Genomic DNA, 12,837 nt, shown 5'->3' with positions numbered 1-12,837 from the left:
ACAGAGTCTGTCCAGCCAAGAACATGTTCGATTTCAGCTCCGCAACGGACTGTTATGGTGCAAGGATAGAATTTATCTTGTACCAGACTCCAAGTACAGGTTGTTGGTCTTACAGGAAATGCACTCATCTCCTATGTCAGGGCATACGGGTATCACCAAAACATATGAGAAGGTCAAAGAAAGCTTTATGTGGAATGGCTTGTGGCGAGACGTGGTTAAGTATGTCAGTGAATGTTTGCCCTGCCAACAAAATAAAGTGGACAGCCGGTTACCCGCAGGCTTCTGCAACCGCTACCCATTCCTGAAGGCAAATGGACTCACATTGCCATGGATTTCATTATAGGCTTGCCTTCTACAGATAAGGGTTGGGATAGCATATTCGTAGTGGTTGACAGGATGACCAAGCAGGCCCATTTCATACCGACTAGGACTCGGTACTCCGCTTCACAAGTTGCCTGGCAATTCATTGAGAATGTGTTCAAGCACCATGGTTTTCCTCAAGAGATTGTCAGTGACAGGGATGCTAAGTTTATGGGTCACTTTTGGCAGGAGTTATTCACTGCAGTTGGTACTTCCCTTGTGCCTAGTACTGCTTGTCATCCCCAAACGGATGGACAATCAGAGAGGGTGAACAAATGGCTGGAGGAGTATTTAAGGCATTACTATCATGACACACAGAAGTCTTGGGACAAATGGTTAGCATTGGCTGAATTTTGTTACAACAACACCAAACACCTCTCTATTGGCATGAGTCCATTCGAGGCAATGTATGGATGCAAAGTGGGAATGCCTTCTAGGGTTGCAGACTTGGCTGTGAAAAATCAGCAAGCAAGAAATGACTTGGAGAGTGTGGATGCCCTTCTGCAGTTGGCTAAGAAGAATATGGAGGATGCCCAAGCCAAGCAGAAGAAGTATGCGGATGAACAAAGGAGGTACTTATCTTTTGAAGAAGGGGATTATGTGCATTTACGTCTCCATAAGAATCGATATGCCTCGCTGAAAGGTAATACCAACACAAAGCTTGCCCACAGGTATTATGGTCCCTACAAAATCATCCGCAGAGTTGGGAAGGTAGCATATCAGTTGGAACTACCCAGGACCTCCAGGATCCATAATGTTTTCCATGTATCCTTGCTGAAACGACATGGAGGACAGCATGTCCAGGTTCTTCCTCAGTTGCCACCTATGGATGAAGAGGGCCACATCATTTATGTGCCAGAGCAAATCAAAGGCTTCACAGCTCATGTGCTCAGGAACAAGGCTTACATAGAATACCTCATCAAATGGAAAGGTTTATCTGAAGATGAGAATTCTTGGCAACCCGAGAGCATTGTGCACGACTACCCCTATCTCCTACAAAGCTGATCGGGTTCTGCTGTATTTTTCCATTTTAGGAAGCCTCATGGAAATTTTGAGGGCAAAATTCTTTGGGAAGGGATGGCTGTAATGAATGTGGGAAAAGGACGGGTTTTATGTGGGAAATAGGTGGGAAAATAGGAAGGGAATTGTGGGGAATGAGGGGGACTATATAAGTCAACCCCAAAAGATTTGTAAGGTACGTATTGATTTGACATCTAATCTACATCACTTCTGCTCCTCCTCTCTTGTAAGGTACGTATTGATTTGACATCTAATCTACATCACTCTACCCTCTCCCCCCCCTTTCCACTCATTCTCACCCTGCCCTCCATGGCCTTCCTCTCCTTCCCCGTTCCCCCTTCTCTACACCTCACAGGGATGTGGCTTCCAATCAGACAAGAGGAGGAGCTCCTAGACTCTAAGTTCGTAGATGATATAGTGCTCTACATGGACGGCTCTGCAACCACTCTAGAGAGGGTCAGAGGGGGTCAGAGGGGCTCTGTCCATTTATTGCGAGGCTTCCAGAGCTCACATAAATTGGACCAAATCTGTCGGTTTCTTCACAGGCACGGAGGAGATCCGAGAGGCTCGAGATTGGGGAGCTGATTTTGGCTTTCAATGGATCCCGAGAAGGGAGATGGCAAGATACTTGGGCTGCCAAGTAGGCATCGGCATCTCAGTGGAGTAAGTAGTTCAGCCCGGTTCTAGAGAGTGTTAGGTGGAAGCTCTTGTATTGCCAAACTCTCGCTAGCAGGTTGAGCATTGGTGGTTAACCAGGTACTCCTAGCCACAGCCTAGTACATTGCCTCATGCTGGTGTTTTCACCAGAGCTGCATGGGGCAGCTCCCGCGCTTGGTGCGGAACTTCCTTTGGCCGGGATTGAACAGCATGTGCAACACCAGAGCCAGGGTGGCCTAGCTGACAATGATTTTGCCCCAGGCACAAGGTGGACTGATCCAGAGATGCTGAGCAGAGCCCTTTTGGGCAAGTTGGTAGTCAAAGGTCTCACTCCAGGAGCGGAACCCTGGAAGCTCCTACTCCAGCAGAGGCTTCTTGGGAACGTTCCTCGCACAAGCGGGTAGTGGCAGCAGTGCTACAGGTGGATCTTCTCTAAGGCTCCTTTGACAGGGAAGGGTTCTCCATTGATGAGGAGCCTCTATCGAGTGTGGCAAAGATTGCGGAAGGATTCATAATGGCTAGACCGTCTTGTAGAGAGGAGTTTGAGAGACAGTCGCTCATTTGGCACCCAGAGATAAAAGACTCAGAGGGACGCGGAGGGACGCATGCTTGGGTAGCGGACCCACATCAGATGGGCACAGTGGAATAGTGGACCGGCTAGATCCCTTGGGGCATGGAGGCGACTTCTCCAAGAGACAAAGGCTCGCAAACAGGCCCTCCCTCACCTCCACGAAGCAGGCACTAGGATGCTGGAGATCGAGGTGGCGATCCCAAACTCATGGTGGGAGGGATTGCGAAGTCTGGTCAAGACAGTTCTCGCACGGGATATTGCTCTGAATACATTTCTTTTGTGAGTCCCCAAGATCCCAGCAGTCTCGTTTTATAGGGTGGGACCGGGAGGCTCGCTACAGGTAGAGTCGTTAGAGGATGAGGCAGAGGTGGACCTAGAGGACCTAGAGTAGCAACGAGTCAGAATAGTGGGCCGGTTGGGCAAGACTTGGTACATTGGCCCCTCCATAGTCTTATCGACCCTGGAGGGAGCACTATGGTGCCTATGGATTTGGGAGGGCAGACCCTTATGCGACATCCAGTGGGATCCGGGAGAGTGATTCTGACCCGCCCACATAGGGCATTCGGACCAAGTAGAGTTGTTCTCCTTCTTTTCTTACACTACTCGCATCGGAGGCCACTTACAGCTCGAGGCTGCAGCATGGTCCCCCTCGAGGAAACCATCGGTTAGAGCAAGATGTCTCGAGAGAGGTCGTAGCCCATTTCTAGCGTCATCTTTGGACGAGCTTCCGCCCACGCAAGATTTTCTACTTCTTTTGGCTGATAACGCACGGGGTTCTGCCCATTGGGCCCTGGCTGAAGCAAATGCAGGTAGACGGCATATGCAATGGCTGTGCGGATGGAGTTTTGGAGACAATCCCTCATTCCTTATGGGGTTGCTTGTCGCTCAGCAGACATCTCTATCGTCCTTCAAGATTATGGCTAGTACACGAAGGATGAGCAAGGATTCCACTTGGGAATGGTGGCCTGGCTCACGGAGGGTAGACACGCCTTCACGATTTACCCTGTCTCTCCAACTTACAAGATACATGGACAGCAAGTCTCCCGGATTGAGATTCATGATGCAATTCAGCCATCGCATTCACGCCCACCACCTCTACCGTAGGACGGTGTGTGGGAGACAGTTTCCAACATCACTGCTTGGAACATCTGGATCGCTCGATGCAGCCGAGTGATGGGGGGCCAATCGATTTCTCTGACGACTACTCTAGTAGCCATCTGGCAGGATATCATCTTCATGTTGCATGCCATTTGGGAGCATGATACTCCAGGCTCGAGAGCGATTGCCAAAAGACGGGAGCGTTTCTGCCAGGCAAGGCCAGCAGGAATCTTCTACACCCTTTCCGCAAAGGGTATTTGCTGAATGTATAGACCACCGCCTTGGTTGCTAGCTCCTATTTCGGAATCTCTGTAGGCGGTGAGCCAAGAGATCCGAAAACAGGCAATTTTCTCACAGCTGGCAACCTGTCTCTCTTTTGTATTTGCATAGACGGCTCCTTTTGGAAGCTGTTTGTATGGTTGTTTTCAAAGCATTAATAGAATCTACTTTTTTCGAGGGGGGAGGGGAATAGTGGTCGATAAATGGGACACAAACACAAAACTGAGAAATAAAAGCATGCCACTAAATGTTTGCAGCAGAAAAATGGCAAAGTTGCACTCACTGCCCCAAAAGAAACGTGTTTCTTCATTATACTGGCACAGATACTGGTCATCGGGTCCAAGAACTTGCGCTCCAACACCAGGAAACCGTGGCCCATGTACCAACTGTTCTAGTCCACTCGTGCTGCTGGTAAATGCAGGATCTTCCACTGAGTACATCCAGGCAAAGCTCTGTTTCTCCTCGGGAATAGAGACTTTGAAATACCAGCCCTCGAAAAAACGGCGTTTGGTCCCATCAAAGTGATACCTAGAACGACAAAAGTGTCTACAATAATTCAAGAGATGTCTTTACAATCATATTTTAACTCGCAATGGTGCTGGCATTTTCTGCTATCCTTTGTCGAGTTACAAATTCATAGGACACCTTTGTGGAGTATGAAGGCAAAATAAAACTTTGGCGACTACTTCTGTAGAGCGTTCCCGGAGAGGATTGGTAGCAAGGAAATCATATTGAAAGCAAGGAGTTAAACTCTGAGAGACATACCCGCTATGAGGAGTTCTCAATGCTCGATCTTGTGAGGTGGTGAGGTGGAAAACTGGTTGAGAACGTGGAGAAGTGTCGGGCCTACCTTGAAAATGAAGCTCGGCAAAGCAACCCAAAAGGAACGATGTGTGGCTGGCAGCCACAGAAGAAGCCATCGTGGGTGAGAGGTTTTGATAATGCATGAGCGAACGCTATTTTATGTCGCCCAACATTTTCTTTATAGACTTCTATTAAGATAAACAAGTTGAAGTTACTTCAGTGGGCCTTCCCTAGAAAAAGAGAGGAAGAAAGAGAGAGAAAGGAAGAGAGGGAGTCTGGACTCTGACGGAGGGGCAGAGAGAGAGAGCGAGAAGAGGAGAGGAGGGGGCTAAAAATGTGGAGAGAGAGGAGACTCTAGATTTCTACCAAGTGGCACAAATCCCTCAAAAAAATGAGCTTCTCAATGCCATCGGCTTTACTTAGGCCTCCATTTTATGGCAGGCCGAAAACCCACTGAAGCAAGCTCAAAGCGGAATACATCATGAAATCATGAGGATAAATAAACCTCCAACAACCAAGGGTGAGGCTGAAAGTGCCACCTCAACCCTGTAGGAGTCTTAGAGAAGAAAGGAGAATCCTTCCATTCCCTGAAGAAAGAAGCCCTCCTAGCTGAGGCTGCACGGGAGTCCCTACATACTCGTCCGTATGGCCATCAAGGTATGTATGGTGTCTGTCCAGATACTAGCCAATGGTGCGAGGGATGAACCTAAGTTCTCTCCAATGCATCTGGCTCTCCAGATATGCCAGGCTGCTATGCTCGCTAGAATCTCCCAAGAGGTATCCACAAAGGCATGTACAGCTGCAAAAGGAAGGTGTGGTATCACATCCAAAGAACAGGACTCAACCTAATGATGTTGAATCGAAATGGCCCGAGAGGAGTCAAGTCTCTTATAGAATACCTGAGGCCTTGTAAAAGAAAGCCAAGCCACTGAGCTCCATGTCATAAAGAATGGGGAGTGGGCAAAGTGACTGAAAATCCTGGCTACCCTCATCCAAATCATCCTTGCGTGTCTACAATCCCATAAGCAATGCTTAATCATCTCCAAAGCACAGAGGCAACGAGGGCAAGTAATGTCGGCTCTGAACCTGGATCTCCAAAGGTTCAATGCAATCCCACCATGGATAGAAAGCCAAAAGAAAAGAGTAATCTTTCTATTCCTGTGGGATTTCTAGAGTCTCTTCTAGAAGCACCTTTGCAAATCCGCAGTGATATCAAATGTCTCCCAATGAGGAACTCTGGAAGGTCTCCAACCTCTACTACTTAGCTGGAATCTCCTGGCATTACTGACCATGTAACGAAAGAAGGGGATGCTCTTCTCTTAATGCCCTACGTCAATCCACTCCCACTCTCCAAGGTCCCACTACAAATACCTAATGGGAACTCCCCCGTAGAGCCAAAGCCCACATACATGACACGTGCAAATCTCCCCTTCTCAATTAACCACCCAACATGTCATCAGGCTATGTCATTGGCCATGGAGTGGGCGGTCTTCATGGGCTGCACACAAATCTTTTGTGCCAATGTCTGGCCCTATCCCTCCTATTGGACCAAATAGGACGACATCCCTTCACACCACCTTAACAATACAAACAACATTATGAATCCTCTTGTTGATGCTTACACAAATTGATTTCCTCACATGGGAATGCAATATTTTGCCAAAGCTTCTAATAAAGCCTTCACAAGCAATGTAGCTCAAACATTTTAATGCAATTGTTCCTTTATACTAAACATTTGAGGCTCCCCCCTTTTCTAGTTGCCATCTTCTTTGTGCATATTTTGGTGATAAACTATAGTGCCCCTTCTTTTCTTTCACACACACAGGATTTTGAGGCTCCCCTCTTTTTAAACTGTAATTCTTAATTGTAGATCTACTTGCCCCTCATCAAATATTATTGTACAGGAAACATCAAATGTACAAATCTAGCTGCATTCAACATTTGCCATGTGGGCTGACAAGGGACTATTTTACATAATCCTTGACACATGATAAATGAGTTGTCCAAACAAATGATATTCAAGTTTTTCCTGTACCTCATTTTTAAATCTCCTAGCTTGATTTCAAACAAGAGGTGTTTCTAAATCTCTTAACTCGAATTTTCCCTTGAAGGAATACTCCACTTGATACATGATAAGTTTCTAGTGATTTGAACAATTGTATACTTCCCTTGAAGGAATACTCCCCTTCAAGTAGTCAGCAGTTTCTAGTGAGCAGTAAAACACGTCCCTTGAAGGAATACTCCCCTTGATACGTGCTATGTGAACATAGGAGACCCAGTATGAATCGACAAAAGCTTATTACCTCTTCAATAATGCAATTCAACATGTTAAGGGTCTATGTAATTTTATAGTAGTTGAACACATTAAGGGGTTACCATTCATGAATGTAATTGAACATGTTAAGGTGCTACATAATTTTACATTATATTTGATATGAGAGAGTCACAATATTGAACAAAATGACAAGATGAGCTACATGTTTTACCGATTGGATCAAAACTTAAGGGACTAGTCTTGCTCTTCTTCCTTCGCACTCACCTTCAACTAATTTAAATTGACTTGAATATTGTTGAATCCATTCTTGTTCATGATGTGCTAGCCTATTAAGGTTATCACTAGTGGATGAAAAATGATGCTCACTTGCATGCATGATTATCACTATCAAGGTTATCACTACTAGATGAAAAAGGGTCAAAACAATAATTGCTTTAGCTTCTCACTTTTTTTGCCTATGCCAAAAAAAAAACACGCATGCTTGAATTGCTATTTAGATGAAGATTGGATAGAAATGTTGTCAAATACTAGGAGAACAAAGTTAACAAATTGCAAAAGTGATTGTATGTGGACTTGAAATAGCCACCATGGGCATGAGATGCCACAATCTACAAACTTTTTCTTCAAAAGAGTTTTAAACTCCATCAGACTAAATCAAATGGACAATACAAGACATGTTCCTATCGTGCTATATTGATGGTATCATCATCATATGTTCAACATCATAAGTTCAAATGGTGAACACAATTCTTAAGTTAAAAACAACTCAATTATAAGTTTGATAGAAAGGCAACTATTTTATCAGTGAAAAAATATAGAGAGACAAAAATGGCATCCTTTTGACAAAAGGAAAAAGGTGTCAACTACAACTTAAGAGGGGTAAATGATTGTTAAATTATACTTAATGTAGATATTTCTACTATATGATCAATATCTTCATGCACATAGTACTCATACATAGTTCCTTATTTTTAAACATTTACATTTTACATTTTAACCAATCATAAAATATTTGGTTAATCACCATCTACTTATGTGGTGCAAAGTGAAAGAAGTTGTGGAGTTACAACAACCATGCAAGGTGTGACAACGAGTGATGTTCTCTCATGGGTATATAAGTTTCAAGCTTGTAAACATAATGAAATAACATTTAATGCCTTGGTCAAAGAACTTGTGGAGTTGCAACAACAGTGAAAGGTGTGTCAGTGAGGGATGCTCTCTCCGGTTTGAATCTTCTTAACATTGTCTATACAAACATTTAATGCAACTCACCATAGTACAATTCACAAGTGACAATGTTCTCTCTGATGTAGATGAGTTTCAAGCTTCTCAACACTCGCAAAGAGCATTTAACACAAATGGCCCCAACACGATTAACAAACTTGATGAAAAAGGTTGTGGAGTTGCAACAGCCATGCAAGGGGAGTCAATGAGTGATGTTCTCTCAGAATGACATTTAGGCTTCTCAACACTCTCAAAGCACATTTAATGCAAGGATGAAATCATCAAAGGACTATTTGGTATTTGACTTTGATTGTGAATTGATGAAGGATGCAATGTGACAGATCATTGTGAGGGAGAAGACAATGCAAATACAAAGAACTGTATACAATGAAGAGGGTGTGTTACAACTAGTAAGTTGCGCTATATAGATGAACTATCATAAATGGACTAGACTAAGTGGAGCAAAGGAATCCAACGCTATCCACAAATATGTGTAACCCTCCGTCCCTCCCTCCCTCTCTCTCTCTCTCTCTCTCTCTCTCTCTCTATATATATATATATATATATATATATATATATATATAGCACTATCCTTTTAATAAAGGTTTGTCCCCGGTCCCTTTCTTTGTGTACAATACTCATTCACACTTATCCATGTATTATGTTACAAGAACATGAGATCATAGCATTCACCATTTTAACAATTTCTTTAATTGAAGGACTCGTGTCTATGATACATATAAGCTCTTTGAATCTTTAATATTTGATCCTAGGCAGTGCCTTAATGAATAATTAAGTATGCCAATCTATCTTTAGAGCAATAGTTGTTAAGTCCTCTACGTCCTCTTGCATTGGTCCACACAACTTTGTGAAGAATGAGCCAAGCTAGGCAAGACATCTTTTCAGCGACCTGCTTGCTTAAGTCTTCCTCTACTTGATGCACCATCTCCACATGGTTGGTATGATTGTTATTCCTTCACTTGATCTATCAATATCCATGTGATTTCTTGCTATGATCAAATTCTTATCGACAAATAACCTTTTCTTTATTGCGAAGAAGCTTATCCTTTATTCAATGGTGATTTCATGTTTTTGATGACTTGAAGGCACCTTAAATCTTAGATATTCCTTATACAACTCCTTCATTGCCTCTTCTACTTATTTAACTAGATCATTTAATTGTTCCAACTCAATATTTGGATTGTCTTTGAAATGCAATTCAATGACGAGTCATCCTAGGGTGGTCACTATGTATAAAACCATGAAACATGTGCGAGCAAGCACACATTTAGAATACCCCGGTATTTAAAATGTCAACTTCTTTTGTATAAGTGTTTAAACCTCTTCCATACATAGACGTGCCCTAATTTTGAATTTAAAAGTCCCATTCTTACATGTACATACCATAATTATATTAGATAAGTTTTTTTGAGCCCCTTGCTATCTATAAATGGATTGTAAGTCCTCCAAATTTGGAATTCCCCTTCTATGAATGAACCTACTACCTTACATGTTTATAGAGTGGCCACCTTGGGTGTACCATGACATTACATGTGTTGTCCTTCGGTATTTCCAAAAAGCTGATATCCCATTGTAAAACATTCTCTTGATTGTTAGATTCTACAGCTTGTATGATTTCCTCTCATCTATATATCAAATAATATGCTTTTGATGCAAACCTACCTCCTATCTTACCATGAGATTGCTTTCCATCCATGCCTTTTCTAGTGGCATACCTTTGAGGACACATGTTTGTGAGTGATTGAGGACACGTATAATAATATTTGGTAGTTCATCCAAATTATATACTTGATAAACTCTTTGCTTGCAACATACATCAAGCATTTTCCTAGTTTTATCCTTCTCTCTCTATGAGATTTCATTATAGAGTGTGTGTAGTAGATTTTCTTAAGATGCCATTACTCTTCTATGACTCTAAAAACTCTTTTGGGAGATGCTCACTCCCATGGCTACTTCTCAAGCATTTTAGCTTTCTTCATATTTCATATTTTTCATTGCTTTGAAGGCCTTAGAATTTCAAAAAAATTTAGATACATCTCTACATAAAATAGATAGATTTTTTCTTGACATAGTCATTAATGAAAATAACAAAATATTTACATGTGCCAGTGATGATGTGTTTATCATATATCCTACAATGTCTATGTGAACTAGATCTAATGGACCACTTGAGTAGCTTAGTTATCCGGTAGGTCCTGGTTTGGACACCAGATGGGGGCCATGTGTGGCCTGATGCTTCTTCCATGCATTGAATCTCTCAATGTTTCATGCACTACATGCTTCAAACCTAACAATCATCATTATGGTAGATTGATGAGGAAAAACAACAATACAGTAGATTTTTGCACAATACCCAGCTGAATCAAAGAAGAGTACATACAAAAAGTAGCTTTGTCACTTGTAATACTAGATATTCAAGTGTTTTGGGAACAAACACATAAAAACAACAATAGACACACTTAGCTGACTGGCACAATAGTTTAAACAAAACACTTGTCAATCATTGTCTCTAGAAGGGATGAATGCACAAGATCATGAAACATAGTGACTCATGCTTTTGGGATGGAAATATAGAGCCTCTTAGTGAACTATACTTGAAGGGATGAGGCCTTCAATAAGCATACATCACTTTTGTGCTACCTCTAATAAAACTTTCAGATATAGCTTTGAAAAAATTGTGACAAACAGCACACAACAAAGGTCCTTTTGTCATCCCATGAAACAATGGATCTACTTGTGCTTGATAATGAATCAGTTGCAAAATATAGGTTTTGAGAAAAATGACAACTAATATGAGGCAACTTCAACAGCAATGCCAGAGAAAAACCTTAGTCACTTGCAAGATGGTGGCTTTCAACAATGATAAAATGTGTTTCTAGCACCATTTATACTAGAAAACGGGCTATTATAGCTCAAGAGCAGAGGTCAAACTCTATAAGAGATTAAAAAGGGCTGCAAAAGGAAGGCAAATTGGCCCAAAAGATGGGAAATGGGGTCGAGATGCAAAAAGAACTACAATAAAAATAGGTCATGTGTGAAACATAGACTGATAATCCTCCAATGCATGATAGGTGGAATTGAAGGACTACAAATGGCAAGAGAGGAAAAGGGAAGAGACGACAAAGGGTGTGTTACAAGTTAGAAAAGAGGAAGAGTGCTCAATGCAAGAAAGTTCAATTGTGAGAAGAAAGGAGAAGATGGAGACCATGCAAAGGGATAAGTATCAATGCATAGGGATGGTGTTGATCATCAGCAAAGGAGAAGATGGAGACCATGCAAAGGGATAAGTATCAATGCATAAGGATGGTGTTGATCATCAGCCTCGAAATGATAAGGTTCCTAGGTGCTCTACACAATACACATATGTCTCACCTATTAAATAGGAAACCAAGTCTCCACAACCCAGTCCAAACCCTATCCAAGATATAACCCTCCAATAATCTTGATGATAATGTCTTTGTCGAAATCCACTGTTTGCAATCGCTTTATCTGGTTTGGCATCTTTGTATATATGAATCCACTTTTGAATGTCAAAACTTATTTGAATTCGCTTAAGAAATTTGAGGTTATGAAGGGAGGAGAAGGAACAAAAGTGGTTAATACAGTAGCAATCCCCTTCCAATACTATTTTGAGAATGATTCGATTCGATTTAGATATTTGGTACACAGATTCATGAGCATTTTTTTCATATGATTTTCACAAAAGATCGATTCAAACTAGTTGAATCATTGGATAAACCTCGAATGATGCCTTTGGTGATGATGCATCTCAATTTCTCTCATTGACGATCAACAAATATATATTTTTGAAGTGATGTATGTAATACTAGTACTAATAAGGAATTTGATATCCATGTCAAGCATCATTGTTCAAAACATCAAGATTCTCTTTTGATAATAAAAAAGACATATTGTTTAAACAATCACATGGTTTAAGTGATGGTCCATTGTACAAGGTATCACAATCTCCCTCCCCACCACCTCCACTTTTTACGGGTCCCCCCCCCCCCTCCACCATCACTTTTTCGTCAAAACCCCCCCGCATACCTTCACCTCCACCACTCAAGGTAATCCCCCTACCTCTCTCCACCCGACCATCTCTCTACCTCTCTCTACACACCCTTCCTTTCTCCACCCCACCATCCCCTAATCTCTCTCCACCCCACAATCTCTCTATATCCTTTCTCCACCCCATTATCTCTCTCTACCCCCTTCCTCTCTCCACCCCCTTCCTCCCACCATCTCTCTACCTTTCTCTCTCCACCCCACCATCTCTTTCCACCCCCTTCTTCTCTCCACCACCCCACCCCTAACCTCTCTTCACCCCCACCCATCTCTCTATACCCCCTCTCTCTTTACCTCCCCTTTAATCCCCCACCCCTCACCACTCTCTACTCCTCGCACCCCTAACCTCTCTCCACTCCCACCCACCTTTCTCTACCCCTCACCTCTCTCTCTAACCCCCTCTAATCCCCCACGTCTCTCTCCATCCCCACCCACATTTCTCTACTCCCCCCCTCACACATCT

The 12,837-nt window shown here is 42.6% G+C and overlaps 1 protein-coding gene across 1 annotated transcript in view; it reads right to left on the bottom strand.

The window, feature by feature from the left end:
- VTE1 (tocopherol cyclase, chloroplast / vitamin E deficient 1 (VTE1) / sucrose export defective 1 (SXD1)) overlaps positions 1 to 4,935 on the bottom strand; it is a 70,319-nt gene extending 65,384 nt beyond the window's left edge. Inside the window, exons 1-2 of the mRNA XM_087377968.1 lie at positions 4,751 to 4,935; positions 4,269 to 4,513 (exon numbers count right to left, since the gene is read on the bottom strand). Coding sequence (XP_087234094.1) covers positions 4,269 to 4,513; positions 4,751 to 4,932 — 427 coding nt within the window. The 5' untranslated portion in view covers positions 4,933 to 4,935. The remainder of the gene's footprint in view (positions 1 to 4,268; positions 4,514 to 4,750) is intronic.
- Between the last annotated feature and the right edge of the window lie 7,902 nt (positions 4,936 to 12,837).

This window comes from Dipteris shenzhenensis, chromosome 8, assembly GCF_047967505.1.
Source record: "Dipteris shenzhenensis isolate YYH24624 ecotype China chromosome 8, Dip_SZ_1.0, whole genome shotgun sequence".
In the NCBI taxonomy this organism is placed as follows: Eukaryota; Viridiplantae; Streptophyta; class Polypodiopsida; order Gleicheniales; family Dipteridaceae; genus Dipteris; species Dipteris shenzhenensis.
This window is presented reverse-complemented; position numbering and strand designations above follow the sequence as displayed.